This window comes from Cebidichthys violaceus, unplaced genomic scaffold (assembly GCF_023349555.1).
Source record: "Cebidichthys violaceus isolate CVI_PGR_0920_01 unplaced genomic scaffold, fCebVio1.0.p SCAF_12, whole genome shotgun sequence".
Classification (NCBI taxonomy): domain Eukaryota; kingdom Metazoa; phylum Chordata; class Actinopteri; order Perciformes; family Stichaeidae; genus Cebidichthys; species Cebidichthys violaceus.
Window position 1 is genome coordinate 6,101,443 of NW_027176285.1, and position 22,729 is coordinate 6,124,171.

The 22,729-nt window shown below is 40.5% G+C and overlaps 2 protein-coding genes across 3 annotated transcripts in view; one reads left to right on the forward strand and one right to left on the reverse strand.

Annotated features, from left to right (window-relative positions):
- Positions 1 to 1,758: 1,758 nt before the first annotated feature.
- On the reverse strand, positions 1,759 to 14,065 carry rassf6 (Ras association domain family member 6). Of its 2 annotated transcripts, none has more exons than XM_068706009.1 (11): positions 13,940 to 14,065; positions 10,968 to 11,035; positions 8,186 to 8,264; positions 7,739 to 7,899; positions 6,821 to 6,915; positions 6,224 to 6,423; positions 4,390 to 4,491; positions 3,782 to 3,833; positions 3,577 to 3,695; positions 3,042 to 3,139; positions 1,759 to 2,495 (listed from the first exon to the last, which is right to left on the reverse strand). In XM_068706009.1, the coding sequence occupies exons 2-11, from the start codon at positions 11,024 to 11,026 to the stop codon at positions 2,420 to 2,422; spliced, it is 1,041 nt and encodes a 346-aa protein (XP_068562110.1). In that variant the 5' UTR covers positions 11,027 to 11,035; positions 13,940 to 14,065; the 3' UTR covers positions 1,759 to 2,419. The 2 variants fall into 2 exon arrangements, with proteins under 2 accessions (XP_068562110.1, XP_068562111.1); XM_068706010.1 differs by lacking the exon at positions 13,940 to 14,065 and adding an exon at positions 11,211 to 11,375.
- Positions 14,066 to 18,583: 4,518 nt separating this feature from the next.
- The window catches only part of musk (muscle, skeletal, receptor tyrosine kinase), a 35,749-nt gene continuing 31,603 nt past the window's right edge, over positions 18,584 to 22,729 (forward strand). Inside the window, exon 1 of the mRNA XM_068706012.1 lies at positions 18,584 to 18,819. Coding sequence (XP_068562113.1) covers positions 18,750 to 18,819 — 70 coding nt within the window. The 5' untranslated portion in view covers positions 18,584 to 18,749. The remainder of the gene's footprint in view (positions 18,820 to 22,729) is intronic.

Genomic DNA, 22,729 nt, shown 5'->3' on the forward strand with positions numbered 1-22,729 from the left:
CAGGTGGCAGCCAGACGAGGTTTGCAAATGTAAGATACAAAAATTCATATGTGAAATGTAGGTATGTATGAATGTACATGTATATACTTATACATATATGTATGACTAACTTTTTAATCAAAAAGAACTCATGATGGATTAGATCTACAAGAACAAGCCACTCCTCTTTACTGAAGGAGGACCATACTAAAGATTCCCTGACAAGTCATTTGTTTGACGTGTTGACACAGTGACAAAAGACCTTATCTGTCCACTGTGGACACACAAAGATAAATTCAAGCAGTACACAATGCACTTATCTCCATCCAATGGTTTCACATTTCTTTGAATGGAAACTTCTCCTGTCTGCTGGGAACTATAAGCGTAAGTTTGAAAATCTCTCTCCAAATGACCTGTAATAATTCACTTGAAATTATTAATTGCACAAAATGCACATCTTAACAAGTTAATTAGCCTCACTGAGCAAGATAAGATTATTTTTCATAGTAAATTTCACGTCAGAAGAATAATTTCCTTCGTCAAAGCCCTGTTGACGAAGAGAAATGTGATGTTGTTATCTAGTGTTCAGTAAAAGTGAATGGACCAGCATAGAGACTCGCCCAACCAACATCTGTGGATCTCCTCCACAACAACCACACAGTAAAGCCCTGCCCTGCCACACGCTCTCCATCTCTCAAAAGGGAACCATAGTTCTTGGTTCTTCATAGTACTTCTTGGCGAACATCGCATGGAAACTCTATCCTTTTAATAGAACAACCAGTTACCATTTATTCTCGTTGGGTCATTCGTCATGTCAGAGGAAAATTAGACTCAGTGCTGGGTAATATGAGGCTGTCTGGTGGGCTGGCAAGGGTTTAGAAAGTCTTTGCCACTAAACAGCCCAGGCACCACTGCTCACTCAACACCAAACCATTATTTAACTATTAGAATGACATGTGTTTTCCACTTGTAAGCAGTTTCCTGTTTCACACACACACAACTCTTGCTTGTATGGTTGCTCCATTTGGTCTAGTGGAAATAGTCTAGATGTCTTGTGAATCCTTCTAGACAAGAAAACACAAACAACTCCCAGACCAGACAAGACCAGACATGGAAGCGACCTGTTAATCACAGTAAGCCCGCCCTAAAGCATACTCTGCTTTATGGTCTGTTTGACTCTAAATTGACCATAATTTACTAAATGAACATCATGCTGTATTGAGGAAGACTTGAAACTAGAGATTGAGACCATAAACTCATGTTTACAAAGTTTACTGAGGTAATAAATCAAGAGAGAAGTAGAGTCATTTTATCATGGACTTCTATAAAACCAGAGGAGTCGCCCCCTGATGGTCAGTAGAGAGAATGCAAGTTTAAGGCACTTCGGCATTGGCTTCACTCTCCAGAAACGGAGGTTGCCACCTGGGAGCAAGTGAGCAGGTGGGTATGGAAAGTTGGGAAGACACTGGGAACAGCTGGTGGACTGAGAGGGAATGGTGGATTTTAAGTGAGAACAATGTCTGGGGCTGGAGGGAGGGACAAAGAGGTTCTGGCCTCATGACGAAATCATGCACATCTCAAAGGACGACAAAAAAATATCAAAACTTATTTGCAGTCTGGTCTTTGATGACTGTGTTTGGACTTTCTATTCAAAATTGAAGTAAGAACATTTTAAATAGTTCTTTCTTTATCTTTTTATTTATTTTGGTGCACAAGTGAACCTGATTCCAAGTCACCCTAGAACCTAACCTAGGAATGAGTACACACACATTGGCAGTCATTGCTTCAAACTGTATTAATCAATTCACACATTTGCGTATGTCTATATAGATTATTTTGCCCATTATAACTAACTTCTGAAATATAAATACACCAAAGACAGAAAGCAGAACACATAAGAGGTCATGCTGGTCCCACAACTTATATTTATTAACACACACACACACACACACACACACACACACACACACACACACACACACACACACACACACACACACACACACACACACACACACACACACACACACACACACACACACACACACACACACACACACACACACACACACACACACACACACACACACACACACACACACACCACTGATTTACAGTTATTTACAACAGCATCATTCATTAATATCTTGTACTTATATTACAGTTTTTTTTTTTTTAAAACAAAGGGAAAACAAATCAGGTAATGAATAAAAATGACGTAAGTGACCCAGTTTGTAAGACTTGAAACAGAGCCATGTATCTTGTCAGTATGTCAGGTAGGTGTGGTTTTCCAAAATCTTCACCTCAGTGTTCCACACCCAAACCTCTCTAAACTTGTTTACAAAGTTAAAGATGTCAGACGCTGGACGGCTACTCGTTGGTCCTTAAAGTGGTGTTGTGATGAATGACCGGTTGAGTGTCCAATTCAAATCGGCAGTCTTCAGACACTGGTCTCAATGTGAGGGGACATCTTACAGGTCAGCATGTGGGATAGGAGTCTATGCTGCTGGTGGTACCTGACACACACACACACACACACACACACACACACACACACACACACACACACACACACACACACACACACACACACACACACACACACACACACACACACACACACACACACACACACACACACACACACACACACACACACACACACACACACACACACACACACACACACACACACACACACACACACACACACACACACCATGAGTGAGCTGCAAATCGATGAAAGGTAATTTACTGTAAAATAATGGCGCCATCGCCTGCCTTAGAAGTGCTACTACAAGGATTTTGTCTTCAAACTTTCAAATGAATATAGTCTATGTGCATCTATGACATATAAATGGGGTAGTGTAGAGAAGTGAGTGATTTGATGTTGTTTCATATCGTGAGTCTGATGCCCCAAACCAGCCTTCACTATCTTTAATTTAATGCACTGTAACATTTCCTTATGACTCTGTAGATGTCCATTCTCTCACAATCAGATCTTGCAAAAGCTAATGTCATCAATAAAGGAAGTATTTAAGTGCATAGGGTTGTGTACTGACTTGCTGATGACTCTCTGTATCACTCTGTTCTCCTCCTCTCTGAGTTTTAGAAGAACCTGCTCCAGGATAGGAAGCTCCAAGTTCAGATACTGGGCCACCTGAGAGGGGAGGAGAGAGCAACTGAATAAAGGTAATCTTCTATTTTTTTTGAATCTCCATCTTATCCTTTGCTGCTGAAATAACTTGAAGAAAAGCACAATCCTTATTCCTAATGCAAGCAAAAAACAGAAAACGCCTTACTGTTACTTCCAAGTGGATTTACACAGCAGCTTTAATACCATCAATGGCTCTTAACAACTTCTACATACTAAATCCAAGATAAAAATGATTCTCTGACACTCTTAAAGAAGTGTTAACATCACTAGAGGTTAAATTCAAGTTAAACAGGCCTTCATTTTCAATGACTATCTGCCGAGAAGATTTGTCATCTAGAAGTCTCTTCAAAACAAGTTGTTCATGCCAATACACTTCACATTATTGATTTGGTCTGGTCTCTATAGTTTAGCCCCTCGGGAGGCGGGGCTAGGACACTCACGTCGTTGCTGACTTCCTCTTCGTCCATGTCGATCAAAAAGATCTTCATGATGTCGTCGGAGGGTCCCTGAAGTATGCGCTCCCACAGGGGCTGGTCTCTTTCACCGAGCTTCCTCTTTTCTGGACAACACACGGACACGCAACATCGGCAAAGTGATCGTTGTCCTAGAACAGCATTTCATTTAACGTGTGACAAAAAAACATACCTCCGCTCTGGTGAACACAGTACAGAGCGAACTCCTGGGGATCGTTCTCTATCTGTAGGAGGAAAATATAGTTGTATAGAGTGTTTTAAACGTCTGTCGAAAAAGTTATTTTATGATTATATTATTTGTATCTGATTAATTCACAACCTGTATATCTGGGTTGTTTTGATGATTTATAATATAATAATGTTTTTATGCCTTCGAGCCGGCAATAGCCATGGCCGGAGGAATTATGTTTCCAGGTTGTCCTTTTGTGTCTCCATCTGTCCGTCCGGTCCATTCCAGAGACGCCTGGGGGAACTTTTTTTAAAATTTGGAACAAATCTCCAGTTTGACTCAGGAGCGAACTGATTACATTTTGGAGGTAAAAGTTCAAGTTCACTATAGGACCTCACATCCGTCCCATTCTTGTGAACGTGATATCTCAGGAGCGCTTTGAGCTAAATTCTTCAAATTTGGCACAAACATCCAGCTGGTCTCAAGGATGTACTGAATATAACTTGGAGGTCCTAATGAGAGTCCATTTGAGTCAGTTTGAACTACATATAAAATGCTTCATACATACTTTTGATTAAAATCACTGTGACTTCACGTGCACTAAAGCTCACCTTGAACTTGTTCAGCAGCTGTTCGATGACCTGGTTTGTGGTCATCCTGCTGGAGATACGAACTTTAGTCGGAGTGCCGAAGGATGGTGTGAAGATCGACGTCTGTGGGACACAAGGGAGACTGTGAGATACAGTGCAGATGTGAGCGAGGTAAAAAAAGAGACAGATGTGCTGCATGGAAAGAGAGGGGAGGGTTGAGCTTAATGATGAAATTGAAAGATTAGATAAAAACTGAGAAAAAGTCATGTTGGGCATAAGCCTATGGAATGCCATTTAAGTCCATTTTAAATAAATAAATACATCAACGAATACATGTGAAATACATCCTGGAATAAATAAATTAGACAATAAATATATAAATTTAAAAAAGTGAATGAGTCAGTATAGTTTAATAAATCAAGGGCCATAAGTATTTGGACTGTGTCACAATTTTTCTAATTTTGCTGATTTACACAACCCCAATGGATTAGAAACTAATCAATCAATATGTGGTTGAAGTGTAGACTTTCAGCTTTAATTCAATGTCTAAAACAAAAAAAAAAAATCACAATGACCGTTTAGGAATTACAACCATTTCTACACAGTCATCCCCATTTTCAGAGGCTCAAAAGTAATTGGACAAACTAACATAATTGTGAATATAATCATTATTTTTATACTTGGAGGAAAATCCTTTGCAGTCAATGATAGCCTGAAGTCTGGCTCCATAAACATCACCAAAAACGATGAGTTTCCTCCCTTGAGATGCTTTACCAAACCTTTTATTGCAGCCTCCTTCAGCTGTTGCTGCTTGTTTGTGGGTCTTTCTGCCTTCAGTTTTATCTTCAGTAAGTGAAAAGCCTGCTCACTTGGGTCAGGCGACTGACTTGGCCATTGAAGAATATTCCATTCCTTTGCCATAAGAAGCTCTTGGGTTGTTTTTGCAACATGTTTTAGGTCATTATCCATCTAAACTGTTAGGCGCCATCCAATCAGTTTAGTATCATTAGTCTTAATCTGAGCAGATAGTTCAGCCCTTAACACCTCAGAACTCCTGCTGCTTCTCTCAGCTGTGACATCATCAATGAACACCAGTGACAGCCATACATGCCCATCCAAAGCACTGCCTTCATCATGTTAAACAGATGATGTGGTATGCTTTGGATCATGAGCCGTTCCATTCTTTCTCTACACTTGTCTCTTCTAATCATTCTGGTACAAGTTAAACTTAGTTTTATCTGTCGAAAGAATATTTTTCCAAAACTCAGATGTTTTCTGTTAAAGTCTAATGAGGCCTTCCTGTTCTTCAGTGTTACCAGTGGTTTGCACCTTGTTGTAAACCTTCTGTAATTAGATTCATGAAGGCGTCTCTTGATTGTAGACTTTAACAATGGAACGCCTACCTCCTCCAGAGTGTTCTTGACTTCAATAGATGTTATGAAGGGGTTTTTCTTCACCACGTATACCAATTTTTTTAACCTAATAATGGCCTCCTTCACTTGCATTGACTTGCTGAGAGTTCCAAGGACCAGCTACTAACTGCAAACATACCATTTTGAATCCTATTGTCGGTATCATTTGTCATGAAATAGTGACAGAATAGGCCACATCTGGCCAGGAAACCGTTTGTCAGACAATTGTCCAATTACGTTTGAGCCAGTTATTGTAATTTTTTTGTTTTAGACTTTGAATTAAAGCTGAAAGTCTACACTTCAACCACATATTATTGTGTCTCAGTCCAAATACTTATGGCACTGACTGTATAGTAGGTCCCTCCGCCTCACTCCCCGCTACTAGGATACTGCTTCATTTATTTATTTAAAGTTGACTCAAATGGCATTCTATAGAAACCTACCTTATAGTTGTAGAAGTGTCCATTAATAGAAAAGCGATGTTGTCTTTCTTTCTCTCTCTGCGCTGCCGACTTCCCCCTCCCCCTTCTCCTCTTGACCAATGAGGCGTCGCTCATGCAGCGAAACAGGTTGGACTCCGCCTCCAGCTCGGAGTTCTTCTGCCGCGCAGGACGCAGTGTGGTCGTCTCATAAACGGGTGGGCCTTTCGGAGTGCACACAGACGCGCGGATAAAATGTCTCATATTCAACATTTGCTGTGAATAACACCGACGTATCATACTTCTTCTGTTGCGCTTGCCCAACTAAACAAATTAATTTAATAACTTCAGTCACTGGTAACTTTGCAGATTCAGATTATTAATATAAAATATAATCAACTCATGAAGTATGATAAATTGTTATGGATTAATGTAAAATTACCAGTAAAATCTGCCCAAATTTGAACACAGGACATTTGTGTTTTAACAACTATGGTAGCACTACCACAGTTGTTAAAACACACATGTCCAGAAGTAGAGGAACTTCTTCCACCGCTGCTCCTTTGAGATAACATTATTGAGAATTGCATTATGGGATATGGGAGGGAAAATGAAAGCAACCTGGTAAAGGTTTGGTGACCACTGTGTCCTGTGGTGTCTCCGCCATCTCGTCTATCTGGTGAAGGTCATTGTACTCTCCCCACCGGGACATGCCCCTACAAAGAGACACAGAGAGTGACTGAATGTAGAAACATCAATGAAGATGTCCTTACATCCTTTAATTATGGCGTCAAGCATTTTCACACGACTGCTGATCTGTTTAAAAGCTCACGTTATTGTGGACAAATGCATTGCAAAATGTGTCATGCCCTAAGAACTACTAAAGCAGTGGTTCTCAAATGGGGGTACATGAAGGCACTCCAGGGGGTACGTGAGATTTAAAAAAAATATATTCAAAATTGGCATCCATTCAAAAATCCTTGAAAAATAGTTATTTAATAAATACTCAATAAAATATAAGTGTATGTTCATAAACTGAATTTTATATTCAGTAGGCTATTCAATTTGATTTCATTATCCTAAACAATGCAATCTTCAGTGTTGACAGTTTAATAAATCAGACACTGATGATCTTTTTTTTCTACCAAAAATGCTTTGCACTGGTTAGGGGGTACTTGACTGAAAAAATATTTTACAGGTGGTACATCACTGAAAAAAGGTTGAGAACCACTGTACTTGAGGATAGTCTTGCTCATGAAGAAGAGCTGCATTGACTTGAATAAGGGCTGTTCATCATTCATGACCACCTCTGTACAAAAGTACCTTTGTTAGAATTATCTATCGAAGAGCCAAATATTACATTGTCATGTAAAGATGACTAAAAAGCTAAAGAATTTAGACTAAATAAACTTCCAATCCTACTCATCGTGGAATTTTCAGGCATCACATTGAGATGATTCCATCCAGCAAAAACAGAGTTTGGTAGAAGAATACCCCACAGAATGACTGGTATTTGTCTTTCGCTAACGTTGATCGTACCTCTTGTCCCCGATGGGGCTGACTGGACTGGTGGGGTCGGGTGAGGTCACAGGAGCGAAGGGGAGCATCTGTTTGTCGTCCTGTATTTTCAGCCTGATGGGTCTGCGCACTCCCCAGGATATATTTAGGAAGCCCTCCACCACCACCTCTCCATCGCCGCCCTGTTACAGAGACAGACCCACAGACACCTGCATGGTGTGTAGTTACAGTCATAAATTTGATTAACACACTATGCGCTATGACCCAAATTTAAAAAAGCAGCGATGTCATAGCGACTAAATTTAGAGAAATTATATGTGTTTGGACTTTTTCTCATGGTCATCATCCACAGATGTGACTCGCTGCAAAGTTCTTACAAACATCCAGAGGCAACACCATAGGCTTCCTGGGAGGAAATATGAATTCTGTGTAACAGCATATAATGCTTGAATGATAATTATAACACACCTGAGAGTAGCTGAGGTGCAACTGAGTGTGGTCCTTCAGGAAGCAGTTGTAGGTGTTCAGCAGGGAGAGAAACTCTGCTCTGAAATGAACACAACATACAGCAGCATCCACTCCACGTGTAAATAACACTGACATCCACTGAACATGGAAATGATATACAGTTGTGGTCAAAAGTTTACATACACTTGTAAAGAACATAATGTCATGGCTCTCTTGAGTTTCCCCGTTATTTCTACAACTCTGATTTTTCTCTGATAGAGTGATTGGAACAGATACTTCTTTGTCACAAAAAACATTCATGAAGTTTGGTTCTTTCATGACTTTATTATGGGTTAACAGAAAAAGTGATCAAATCTGCTGGGTCAAAAATATACATACAGCAGTGCTAATATTTGGTTACATGTCCCTTGGCCATTTTCACTTCAATTAGGCGCTTTTGGTAGCCATCCACAAGCTTCTGGCAAGCTTCTCGTTGAATCTTTGACCACTCCTCTTGACAGAATTGGTGCAGTTCAGTTAAATTTGATGGCTTTCTGACATGGACTTGTTTCTTCAGCATTGTCCACATGTTCTCAATGGGATTTAAGTCAAGACTTTGGGAAGGCCATTCTAAAACCCTAATTCTAGCCTGATTTAGCCATTCCACTACCACTTTTGATGTGTGTTTGGGGTCATTGTCCTGTTGGAACACCCAACTGCGCCCAAGACCCAACCTTCGGGCTGATGATTTTAGGTTATCTTGAAGAATTTGAAGGTAATCCTCCTTCTTCATTATCCCATTTACTCTCTGTAAAGCACCAGTTCCATTGGCAGCAAAACAGCCCCACAGCATAATACTACCACCACCGTGCTTGACGGTAGGCATGGTGTTCTTGGGGTTAAAGGCCTCACCTTTTCTCCTCCAAACATATTGCTGGGCATTGTGGCCAAACAGCTTGATTTTTGTTTCGTCTGACCACAGAACTTTCCTCCAGAAGGTCTTATCTTTGTCCATGTGATCAGCAGCAAACTTCAGTCGAGCCTTAAGGTGCTGCTTTTGGAGCAAGGGCTTCCTTCTTGCACGGCAGCCTCTCAGTCCATGGAGATGCAAAACATGCTTGACTGTGGACACTGACACCTGTGTTCCAGCAGCTTCTAATTCTTGGCAGATCTGCTTTTTGGTGGTTCTCGGTTGACACTTCACCCTCCTGACCAATTTTCTCTCAGCAGCAGGTGATAGCTTGCGTTTTCTTCCTGATCGTGGCAGTGACAAAACAATGCCATGCACTTTATACTTACAAACAATTGTTTGCACTGTTGCTCTTGGGACCTGCAGCTGCTTTGAAATGGCTCCAAGTGACTTTCCTGACTTGTTCAAGTCAATGATTCGCTTTTTCAGATCTATGCTGAGCTCCTTTGACTTTCCCATTGTAGCGTTTGTGGGCGTTTGTATCCAATGAGCCCTATTTAAATGGCCTCAGAGAAGTCACCAGCTGTAGTCACTCATAATCACTCACAAGAAGTTAAGAGGCCATGCTATGAAGCTCATTTCATTGACACAACTTTCTAAGTCACCAAAATTGCTAATTCATGTTGCTGTATGTATATTTTTGACCCAGCAGATTTTGTCACTTTTTCTGTTAACCCATAATAAAGTCATGAAAGAACCAAACTTCATGAATGTTTTTTGTGACAAAGAAGTATCTGTTCCAATCACTCTATCAGAGAAAAATCAGAGTTGTAGAAATAACTGGAAACTCAAGAGAGCCATGACATTATGTTCTTTACAAGTGTATGTAAACTTTTGACCACAACTGTATGTCACAGTTTAAATACACACTGTTTGACATGTAAATATCGTCACTGTCAAACCTAAATATGACCACGCTGTATACTGTCATACACACCTACCCTTAGCACTCGGCACCATTACAATATTGTTTTACTGTTTACAGATTTCACTGTTTCACTGTACTTGGACTTGGTCCCTCAAGTCTTTGAGGGACCAAGTCAAGTCAAGTCTCAAGTCTCTTATGGTTGTAATGAACATTCAATCATTTCATGCATGCCATCCGTTCTGCTTAGAACACAACAAAGCTATATCTAAAAAGGAATTCAAAACATGTACTGTATCATAATTCCTTTATATAGTAAATTATATATCTATAGATATTGGATCAATTTAAACGGGCTGTTGCAATGTCATAAAAAAGAAATGTACAATAAAAACGTTCCTTTAAAGTAAATATCTGTATTTTGCCACTAAAAATTGATAAAAACTAACATTAGGGTAACAGGGAAATATTATTGATATTTATAGGCGTGAAACAATAATCACCTATTTTTTTAACAACAGTTAGAGTACAACCGTGTTGTACAATTACACTGGCTCTTCAACGAATGACAGTTTATAATCTACTGTAATTTAACACGTCCCTCTAGCCTCTCGAACACAGAGATGCTCACAAGTCATTGGATGCAAGTCTCAAGTCCCTGTGTGTGTGTAACTGAAGAGAGACTTGAGTCCAAGTCCCAACTCGACACATAGTCAAATGTTTACAGCAGTCAAATGCTTGTTCGTGTTTACCTTCAGCTTGATTGTCATTGTGTTTAGCTGCATGTATACGTCTGCATGTGTACACTGATAGCAACTGAAAAAAAACAACCATATTCCTTGTATGTATGTATGTTCACGTATATGGATTCTAATTCTGACTAAACACAGACAAAGACAACAATCTTTTTTTTTTCTACATGTAATATATACTTTAGGCACTTTTATGCAAAACTCAAAGTGTCCCACCTGGTCAGTGTCCTCCCGTCCCCCGCCTGGACCACTGGGAGAAGAGCTGCTTCGTTCATCTCTGGTCACTGCAGAGAAAGAAAAAAACAAAAACAGATGAATCATTCATAGCAGCTTTCTTTAAACGTGTAAATCTGGAGCTTGACAAACACTAGAGGCTGCCCACTTGTTGAGCGGTGCTTCCACCTGAGCGGCATTACACATGACATCAGGGAGCAAGGAAACGCATAACAAGAGTCTTACCTCTCTGACATGACAAATCAGAGCTCTCTTCTTACTTCTGATTCTTTGTCCCTGTCTTTCTTCTCTCTGGGCTTTAAATATCTCTTTCCTCTCTCTCTCTCTCTCTCTCTGAAGTTTTTGTGTTATATTTACCACTCTGTCTCTCTCTCTCTCTCTCTCTCTCTCTCTCTCTCTCTCTCTCTCTCTCTCTCTTGCCGTGCCTTCACTCTTTCACTTTCTTTTTTTTCTTTTCTGTCTCTAAGAGATTTAATAACAGTACTCCACCCAGTAACCAGTGATGACAGTGTAGAGCCAACCATTTGTTTATTCTTCGGCCTGTATCCACGTGGCGTCTCTTTTCTTGCAAACCTCTCTTCTGTTTCTCGTTCTTCTGAACTACTGTGAAAAGCAGCAGACTGTCCTATTTGTCCTTTTCTTTGACTCTTTCCACCTATCTCTCTCTCTCTCTCTCTCTCTCTCTCTCTCTCTCTCTCTCTCTCTCTCTCTCTCTCTCTCTCTCTCTCTCTCTCTCTCTCTCTCTGTGTCTCGGCCTGTTTGCTGGTAGAGGAACTATCTCAGGTATTCAGCAGTTGTCATACCAGCAGCCCCAGCACTCCCCGTTTATTCTGACTGACAGCTCACTCTCATGCAAAGAGACAAACACTTTTACTCCAACAAATCTAAACAAAAGGCACAGCGCGCAAACTTTCGGTGCAATGTTTTTAAAATGAAAGAAAATCCACATAATTATCAATCCTAACAAACAAAAACAGAAAAAGTACCAGAGAGCGCAGTCCCTAGGATGCCGTTGGCGGCGCCATCTTGATGTTAATTGTCTACTTCAGACCACATCATTTGCTCACTTAATCTATAAATCCGGGTTATATACAGTGACTCACAGGTGCAGGCTTGACAATGGATTGGTGGAGACGCACGTGCATAAAACGTTTCTTTTGCAGAATGAACACAGACAGGACAGCATGGAATTTTTTGGTACAAGAAGTCCAAAGATTCATGTCTAACTTGAACCGTTGTGAACACTTCACCGTGTGTCTTTCAAGCCTCAACATGCAGGTTTTTAAAGGTCACCCTGGAGCAAATACAGCCAAACTGTGTGTGATTTTTGCAAAATCACATGTATGTCAAGAGCAAAGCCAAGAATAAAGGAGAACCACTGATAAGTGGACAACGCTGCAAAGTCAATAATCTGTTAAGAGTTTATAAATCACATTAATTACATTAAGCTAAAAAGACTGCTGTTGCTGCTGCTGAAAGAACAAAGACAACTGCTCAAAGCCTGGAAACCAAAGACTCACACAACAAGACTATCAGGGATTTTTTATTTTATTGTAAAACTGTGTGCCAGAAAAAATATATATATATAGCCAGCAGGACAAAAGCCAAGGTACACTGTGATGACACACACAGTTTCTCCCGATATTGACTTCCTGTATGCCACTCCCTCCTGCCTATGCCTCTAATTCTCCCTTACTGCAATCCTAAATCCATTTGTACCATATTCTAGTGTGTGATATTTGCTCTTTCTCACTCACATGCACATTTTTGACCTGAATCTGCCGTAATGGTACTGTCCCCTGTTGAAACTCCGCTGGTTTCCTTACATTGATTCACTGTAACCCTTTATTTCATTACGCTTATTCACTGTAACACTATTTTGTTACACTGATTCACTATAACACTTTATTTTGTTAATGACTCACTATAACACTTTATTTTGTTACAATGATTCACTGTAACACATTATTTTGTTACAATGATTCACTATAACACTATTTTGTTACAATGATTCACTATAACACTATTTTGTTACAATGATTCACTATAACACTTTATTTTGTTAATGACTCACTGTAACACTTTCTTTTGTTACACTGATTCACTATAACACTATTTTGTTACAATGATTCACTGTAACACTATTTTGTTACAATGATTCACTGTAACACTTTCTTTTGTTACACTGATTCACTATAACACTTTATTTTTCTACACTGATTCACTATACCACTATTTTGTTACGCTGATTCACACTAACTCTTTATTTTGTTTCATTATAACTGTCAGAGTTCAGCTCCACACCCTCCTCACTCTACCTGTCAGCCACTCCCTCCTCATCAGTCTAACTCCCTTTACCTGTTCACTCACCTGCCTCTGATCACTAATCAAGCCACTATATAGACTCCTGCCTCTCAAACACTCATTGCCAGATTGTTCCATTTGCTTTTCGATGCCAGACTTTCCAGCGCTTTATCCCGGACTGAATTCCTGTTGTTGACTATAACACTTTATTTTGTTACGCTGATTCACTGTAAGATTTTGTCTTGTTACACAAATTCCCTATAACGCATGTAATTTTTAGTCTTTTAACAAATTAAAGCACAGCAGACCCATAAATTGAGTTGTAATACTTTAACAGAATTATGAAAAAGTTATTAATGCTATTGAAAAACATTTTGTTATGGACCAAACTTTTAAGTCATAGGAATTTTGAATCATGGCATTAATGATTGTTTTAGGAAGTCGATAGTGAAAGAGGAGTTTTCACATAATACAACTATCAGACTAGGTTGTATTCAACCAGTAAACCAACGATGTGTTCAGTAAATTCTGTATAAATGATTGTTCTTTGCTAAAAGTAGCACTGTTTGGTTCCTGTTCTTCCACGGTGAAGCTCACTTTAACAAACTGAAGCATGAAATGAAAATAATTGAACATGAATTTGCTCCTACCTGGCCTGGTCTTTCAATCTCCAAACAAATGAAGCTGGTTCACTCCATGTTTAACGTCCCGTATCATCTGTGTGTGTTCATAGGTCCAGAGTACATTGCATGTGGTAGGTGAGCTTGTGTAGCACACTGCAGCAGCTGGTTAATTATTGCAGGACACGTTGAGACACTTTTGAGAGGGAGGGGCTGACTGACACCAAATATGACTTGTGTGTGTGTCAGAGAGAAACAGGGAGTGAGAGAGAAACAGAGAGAGAGAGCTACCCCGTGGTTTGCTGTTAGCCAACTTCAATAGCTTGACCTTCTCTGAATCACAATCAGCTTTATTGGCTTAGTATGTCTACACAGACAAGGAATTTGAATCCGGTTTTGGGTTGCTCTAAAGGCAAAACAAGAATAAACAAAGGCAGAAAATACAGAGGGGCAACAGCTCCAGCAGGGGACCCCAAACTTCCCTTTCCGGAGCCACATCAGCCAGCTCTGACTGGGGGATCCCGAGGCGCTCCCAGGCAAGTTTGGAGATATAGTCCCTCCACCTGGTCCTGGGCCTCCCTCGGGGTCTCCTCCCAGCTGGTCGTGCCTGGAACACCTCCCTAGGGAGGCGCCCAGGTGGCATCCTTACCAGATGCCCGAACCACCTCAACTGGCTCCTTTCCACGCAAAGGAGCAGCGGCTCTACTCCGAGTCCCTCATGGATGACCGAACTTCTCACCTTATCTCTAAGGGAGATGCCAGCCACCCTCCTGAGGAAACCCATTTTGGCCGCTTGTACCCGCGATCTAATTCTTTCGGTCATGACCCAGTCCACATGACCATAGGTGAGGGTAGGAACGAAGATTGCCCGGTAGATAGAGAGCTTTGCCTTGCGGCTCAGCTCTCTTTTCTTCACAACGGTGCGGTAGAGCGACTGCAATACCGCCCCAGCTGCTCCGATTCTCCGGCCAATCTCACGTTCCATTGTTCCCTCACTCGCGAACAAGACCCCGAGGTACTTGAACTCCTTCACTTGGGCTTTTTGGGGCCAGGGACCTTTAATGGGAGAACATTTCCCAAGGACTCACTGGAACTATTTGTATTCTAAAACACATTAACTTAAATACCTGATTGATAGTGATAAACAGAAACAAATTTAAATTTGAATCATGTTAATATCACTTTGTTTTGCCCTAACATTCCGGGTGCTTTGTGGTCAGATGGTTAGCTGGCTTCATAGCTGTGTTCGCTTGCACTTGTTCACTCATGACACATTTTCGTCTCCCTTCTTAATTCATAACTTCTCAATTTAGCTTTTTTGGGCTTTATAATTATTTTTCCATCCTCGCCATCTAGCTAGATGGCTAATAAGCCAAGCTAAGCAGCAGTGAGGTGACTGATTCATAACAGATTATCAAAGCATCTAGTGGCCCAAAGCTAACATGGGTGGGATTAATGGTTACAACATGTTTGTTTTATTTCATTTTTTTAATTGATAGCAAAATATTTCACAGACCCCCTGGCAGAGTGACAGACCCAACTTTGAGAAGCACTCAAAGTACAGTATATGCATACACGAAAAATGTAGAGTATACACAACAAGCAGAATGTATAGATAAATAAAGTTTCCCAATCTGATTGGTCTGTAACAATTTGTGGATTGCAATTTTGTGTATGTATGTGTAGCACGTCATTCATCAAGTCTCAGATGAAGACAGTGAAATGATGTAGGAACAATGGTCATGTGAAACCTAGACCTCAGTTATCAAATATTTGCTTACTAAAGAAAGCTTTCTGAACCTGGGAACCAGTAGCAGCATTGTAGACTAGATAGTGTGCAGCTGGTCGGATGACAGCTGCAGTTTCATACAGGGGAATAAAGAACAATAATCCAGGAGGGCTTCCTGAGGACAGACATCCAATACACAGTAATTGGGTTCAATCAAAGGCACCCCAGTCATGATGCTGATTATTGGACAGGTGTGGTAAGCATCATTCAGATGTGTCTAGGCAAGCCGGTGAGTTTATAAGAGGAATCTGGCTCCTCTGTGTGTATAGAAGAAATAGAGTGACAAGATCTTCATCTTGATCGTCTAAAATATAATATTGAGGTGCCAAGGTTTTATTCCTGTCCCTGTGACATTTTGTGTGACTGTAGAGGACTGTACATCCTCCACAATAATTTCTGGCATGGAGTACCACAGGGATCAGTTCTCGGTCCTTTACTATTCTCCTTACTACATGTTCCTTTTGGCTCAACTATTTCTGCAGCATATCAGTTGTCATTTTTATGCAGATTACTCTAAGATCTATATTTTGATTCAAGTAACATCATGCAACTAAGCAAAACTGGTTATCTCAGAACTTCTTTGGGTTAAAATCAAATATATCAGAAAATATCAGAAGTTCAGTCTCTTCTGAATTTCGTCTCACTCAGGGACCTGGTCTTACAATCCTAAGTGTTATCGTAATATGTTGGTGTCATGTCCAATCCTGCTTCCTACATCCTCATTTCCTTTTATCTGCAAAAGGCATGAATGGAATTGGCACCTGACTATATGTCTGACTTAATAACCCCTTATGAGCCGCAGCCTGAGATCCTCTGGTAGGTCTCTATTTCTAAGTCAAGGTTGAAAACCAGAGGAGATGGGGCCTCATGGCCCCTGGACTCTGACAGAGGAAGATCAGGCAAGTCAACTCTTTATCTTCATTTAAATAACTCTTAAAAGCATTATTTTAGCAATGCATTTTCTTAAACAGTTTGATCCTGTGCTTAAATGTATTTGCACTGTAAATTGAATCTGTTAAATTGCTCTTTATCTTAATCTTAATTATTATTTTTTTATTGCACTATACGTCTGTTGGTTTTCTATTTTTTTTAGCAGAGTATGGTCACAATATGTAATCGAACCACAGAGTACATCTGGTTTAGATCCACCCTGAAGCAGCAGCTTTGGAAGATCTAAAAACCCTTTGTCCTGGTGTTATTAAGAATACCAGAATAATACCAAAATGTGACTTTTAGGTGTGACTGTGCCTAAGAGTTCAGGCTCTCTCAAGAGAAAACAGCAGTTTAGTTCAACTGTTATGAGACAAACCGTGTATTTCAATGCTCCGTGTGTAAATAGTAACAGGAAAGTAGATCCAGGAATGCACATGCAGTGTCCATTTTGCGAGAAAAAAACTAAAACCTTTCAGTGTCTCAAATGAATAAAGAAGTTTTTAGAACTCAGTTTACTGCTGTGATTCTAATTCAGGAGCAGTTAATTCCTGTGTCAGCAGAGGGAGTCAGAGCATCAGTGTACCAGAATCATACTGCTGAGTCAGCGGTCCCAGGCAAAGTAGTAGTTTGACTCTGTTATGCTACCCCCCTCCCACCCCCCCTTCTTGGTCTGGTTTTGGCTGCTAGTATGTATCTGAGATTCTTCAACGATGTCTTGCTTTCATTAGAAAAAATATATATATCCCATACAATATTCCTATACCCTGAATGACAGCACCACCTAGTGGAGTGCAGTATAATCAACGAGAGAGCTGTTATCATCACATACTGCAGCTGGTCTGCTTTAAGTGGAAGCATGCACATCTGTGTTGTTTTATTCAACCAAAAAAGATGGAGTGAGATGATTATGAAATACACATCATGATGGGCACTAAGAAGAAGGGACATTGAAAGACAAACACTGGGCAAGAGACAAAATCCTCCATCTTTGTCACGTGACATGACAAAAGACAACGGCCTGACATAATTTCTGGCAACCTCACACAACCGCCTTTTTTTTTTTTCACCCCCCTAAACAACAATGTGTAACTGTGCCTGCTGTGGGAGTACAATAGTTGACTCCATCCAAAGCAGCACAGATGAGGAGCAAATGAACTGAAATGCCATTCCTTTCCCAAAATAAAACAGGACATACAGGCTGGCAGGCAACAGGTGGACACAAAGGCTGCCTCCTGGACTCTCTGTGTGTGTGTGTGTGTGTGTGTGTGTGTGTGTGTGTGTGTGTGTGTGTGTCAGCATGTAACAGTGAATACATGTTAAGTAGAGAGTTGGAACATGCCTGGGTGTACATTTGCTTGTGAAAAATGCATAGTGTGTCGGATGTTCTTTACACAAATCCATAGTGTTGTTTATCTGTGTATAAGACTGCGTAGTGACAAACAAAGATACAGACCTACTGTATATGTATGATATCCTGCTGACACTTTGTAATTTATATGTATTAAAACTTCTTTTATTTGGTTACCTCCATTTAAGGGGTGATGCGGCTGTTCTCTGCAGATTGTTTGTCCTCTTTGTGTCCTATATAGAGTAAGGATTTGTCTTACACACGCAAGTTGGACTATAGTTTGTATTTAAAAAAAAGAATTTGGCATACGCGACAACAAAACATTTACAAGTAGATTATTATTACTATTATTATTAGTACAGTGAAGTTGTCTATTTCCGTGTGTTTTGACTTCTGTTTCCGTGTGCTGCGTTGAATAAACACTGTTGTTGTCGATCACTGTGGGTGAGGATAGCTCTCTAGCACCGGAGCCCTAGGAGCTTTGAGCAAAGCTACAAAACCTGAGTGACTGTACATAAGGACAGCTAGCAGCTGCCACTGTCCGTCACAAACACACACACACACACACACACACACACACACACACGTACTGAGCTGGTCCTCGTCGAGCACAGAGCTCATGGCTGTCCCTGGCTGAGACCCACGCAGTGAAAGGAACACAACAAGTGAACCAACGAGACCGTCTCCTTTACCTGGCATGGGGATCTGACCCACTTCCTTTATGCTCGTTCTGTTTAGGCTACCTGTTAAAGGACCCTTCTAGAGCCAGGATGAAGGTTGGGGAAACCGTGTCAGTCTTTCTGCTGCTTGTAGTCACCTCAGTTTACGGGATACAGAGAGGTGAGTGAAGTTTCCATTTGTTTTCTTTAGCATAAATTGTCATTTTGTTGGCTATACCTTTCTTTAATTCATAGAGCTGTATACAAATACTGATCGTGTCACAAACAGAATAACAGGAGGGGGGAAAAAGGACAAGGATAATCCCTCAGAATATGTGCGTATCTAAAGGCAACAATGAATAAGGAAAAATATATATCTCCTAGAGAGAATTCTGGCATCTGTAGTCTAACTTTTTCCTAAAGAGGACAGCATGTTTTCTCCAAACACTGAGATCACCTGTTTTCCACCACATCCTGCATGCAGGGAGAAGGAGAAGGTGTTTATAGGCCTGCGCAGTGTAAATGTGACTAAACTTGTATCCTGCCTACAACTCTGGCATATCCTCTGAGCGGACTGTTGTAAATGTGTTCAGGAACCGATTCGCCTCCACCTTAGCCGCAATGAATGTGGGCAAATATAATCAGAACCTGTTGTGTTTAGTGGGCACCATACAACGTGTAATTTTGTAACAGAACTCGTAAACGTTAACAAACTTCAGTGGCTCCCATCTATTTTGCCGTATGAAAGTAAAACAGCTCCAGACATGATAAGAAAAATGGACATCTCATGGTCCCCTTAAGAATTTTATGCAGCAGCAGTGAGTTCGGCCGTGGCCTCGGGACAGGCGAGAATGGTTACCATATCAAAATGCTGGCACAGTTTTACAGTTGCATGACTGTTGACATACACTACATGTTTTATATGTAGAGTTCATGCTGCAGATTTGATCAGCAGAAAACAGGTGGCTTAGATGCTGCCACATTCTGGCCCGGGCAGATATTGTAGCCGGGTTGGGTTGCCATGTCGCAGGTCTGGGCTTTGGCACACCATGCTGTGCTTGTGCGTAATCTGTCAGTGAACAGAAGGCTGTGGACGGCACATCTTGTTGGTCCATGAAGCATCCTGTCAGCATTAACTTGTACAAAAGGAATGAGATTTTTTTTTACCCATCTACTAAAAACACTTTACCGCTATTTAAAAATGCAACAATGTTTTCCAAATCAGAAATATATATATATATATATATTTCATATATTATATATATATATATATATATATATATATATATATATATATATATATATATATATATATATATAGTCATATACAGTTGTGGTCAAAAGTTTACATACACTTGTAAAGAACATAATGTCATGGCTCTCTTGAGTTTCCAGTTATTTCTACAACTCTGATTTTTCTCTGATAGAGTGATTGGAACAGATACTTCTTTGTCACAAAAAACATTCATGAAGTTTGGTTCTTTCATGACTTTATTATGGGTTAACAGAAAAAGTGACAAAATCTGCTGGGTCAAAAATATACATACAGCAACATGAATTAGCAATTTTGGTGACTTAGAAAGTTGTGTCAATGAAATGAGCTTCATAGCATGGCCTCTTAACTTCTTGTGAGTGATTATGAGTGACTACAGCTGGTGACTTCTCTGAGGCCATTTAAATAGGGCTCATTGGATACAAACGCCCACAAACGCTACAATGGGAAAGTCAAAGGAGCTCAGCATGGATCTGAAAAAGCAAATCATTGACTTGAACAAGTCAGGAAAGTCACTTGGAGCCATTTCAAAGCAGCTGCAGGTCCCAAGAGCAACAGTGCAAACTATTGTTTGTAAGTATAAAGTGCATGGCATTGTTTTGTCACTGCCACGATCAGGAAGAAAACGCAAGCTATCACCTGCTGCTGAGAGAAAATTGGTCAGGAGGGTGAAGAGTCAACCGAGAACCACCAAAAAGCAGATCTGCCAAGAATTAGAAGCTGCTGGAACACAGGTGTCAGTGTCCACAGTCAAGCGTGTTTTGCATCTCCATGGACTGAGAGGCTGCCGTGCAAGAAGGAAGCCCTTGCTCCAAAAGCGGCACCTTAAGGCTCGACTGAAGTTTGCTGCTGATCACATGGACAAAGATAAGACCTTCTGGAGGAAAGTTCTGTGGTCAGACGAAACAAAAATCGAGCTGTTTGGCCACAATGCCCAGCAATATGTTTGGAGGAGAAAAGGTGAGGCCTTTAACCCCAAGAACACCATGCCTACCGTCAAGCACGGTGGTGGTAGTATTATGCTGTGGGGCTGTTTTGCTGCCAATGGAACTGGTGCTTTACAGAGAGTAAATGGGATAATGAAGAAGGAGGATTACCTTCAAATTCTTCAAGATAACCTAAAATCATCAGCCCGAAGGTTGGGTCTTGGGCGCAGTTGGGTGTTCCAACAGGACAATGACCCCAAACACACATCAAAAGTGGTAATGGAATGGCTAAATCAGGCTAGAATTAGGGTTTTAGAATGGCCTTCCCAAAGTCCTGACTTAAAATCCCATTGAGAACATGTGGACAATGCTGAAGAAACAAGTCCATGTCAGAAAGCCATCAAATTTAACTGAACTGCACCAATTCTGTCAAGAGGAGTGGTCAAAGATTCAACGAGAAGCTTGCCAGAAGCTTGTGGATGGCTACCAAAAGCGCCTAATTGAAGTGAAAATGGCCAAGGGACATGTAACCAAATATTAGCACTGCTGTATGTATATTTTTGACCCAGCAGATTTGATCACTTTTTCTGTTAACCCATAATAAAGTCATGAAAGAACCAAACTTCATGAATGTTTTTTGTGACAAAGAAGTATCTGTTCCAATCACTCTATCAGAGAAAAATCAGAGTTGTAGAAATAACGGGGAAACTCAAGAGAGCCATGACATTATGTTCTTTACAAGTGTATGTAAACTTTTGACCACAACTGTATATAGTCAAAGCCACTGCCATTCTTTCTAGAGCTACTACTTTCATCAGAATCCCCAGTACCCAAAGGTTAGAGTGTGATTGTAAAGATTGTGATTCCTTATGTTGTTTGTGTTGTTCATCTCACTAGTTCCAGTGTGAAAATCCCCCTAAAAACTTCAAAAAAGGATTGCTATGAAATTAAAAAGTTCACTTTTTAAAAATGTCTATTAATGTACTGGTTATACAAGCAGGATATGTGTTAATTAGTCCTGAGTTGTTTTTAACTTTTGTAAAGAGCCGGTGCTAGCTTCCCCCTCTTCCTCCCCCTCAACACCTCCAGGCTCCAGCTTCGCACTTCTTCACCCGCAGACATGAGATCGATACCGTATCCATCTTTTCACAGCACTCTAGGAAATAAAGCAAACAAGTGCGTTTCCATAATGTGGAACTATTGCTTTAAATGCAACTTAAAAAATGGACAGTTTAATTTATTAACATCAAGTTGAATGGCTTGATTGAGCACAGTTTTACCAGCTGCAAATTAATATTTTGCAACAAGTGCTGTAAAACTGCATTGTTATTATTATTATATAATTTTTATTGGCTCTTTGTTGTGGTGTTAGGGCGCGCGGGTCAGTTGCGAAAAGCTGAGATGGATGACACAAAAGGATTTGTGTGTTGTGCTGGCTTTCATTAGCTCTGTTCTATGTCATTAAAAATGAGCCGGAGCAAACAAACACAATGGATGTTGATCATTATCAATATGTCCCCGAAAAGAAGGACATCTGTCTCGTAGGCAACTCAAGTCGCCGTGGTGAATGAGACGGCTTTCAAGTTTCAAGCGTTTGATTTCTTCTGTCATGACCCGGTGACAGCGTGAGACAAAGTTACACCTCGGTCACAATCAACATTTTTGACATCTTTTGTAATCATCCACATAATGCTTTCAGTCAGTATTGTAAAGTATGTTCTCACGGGACCACTTCTGCATTTAAATGCAGCATGATGGCTTAAAGGGGGGTGTCTGCGTTTGAGCCGAATCCACTACAAACAACGGTCAACTCCCCTGCATACACATCTCCACATGTACACGAGAACAATACTATTTTTGTGTTTCTATCATTGTGGTCAAACAAGAAACAA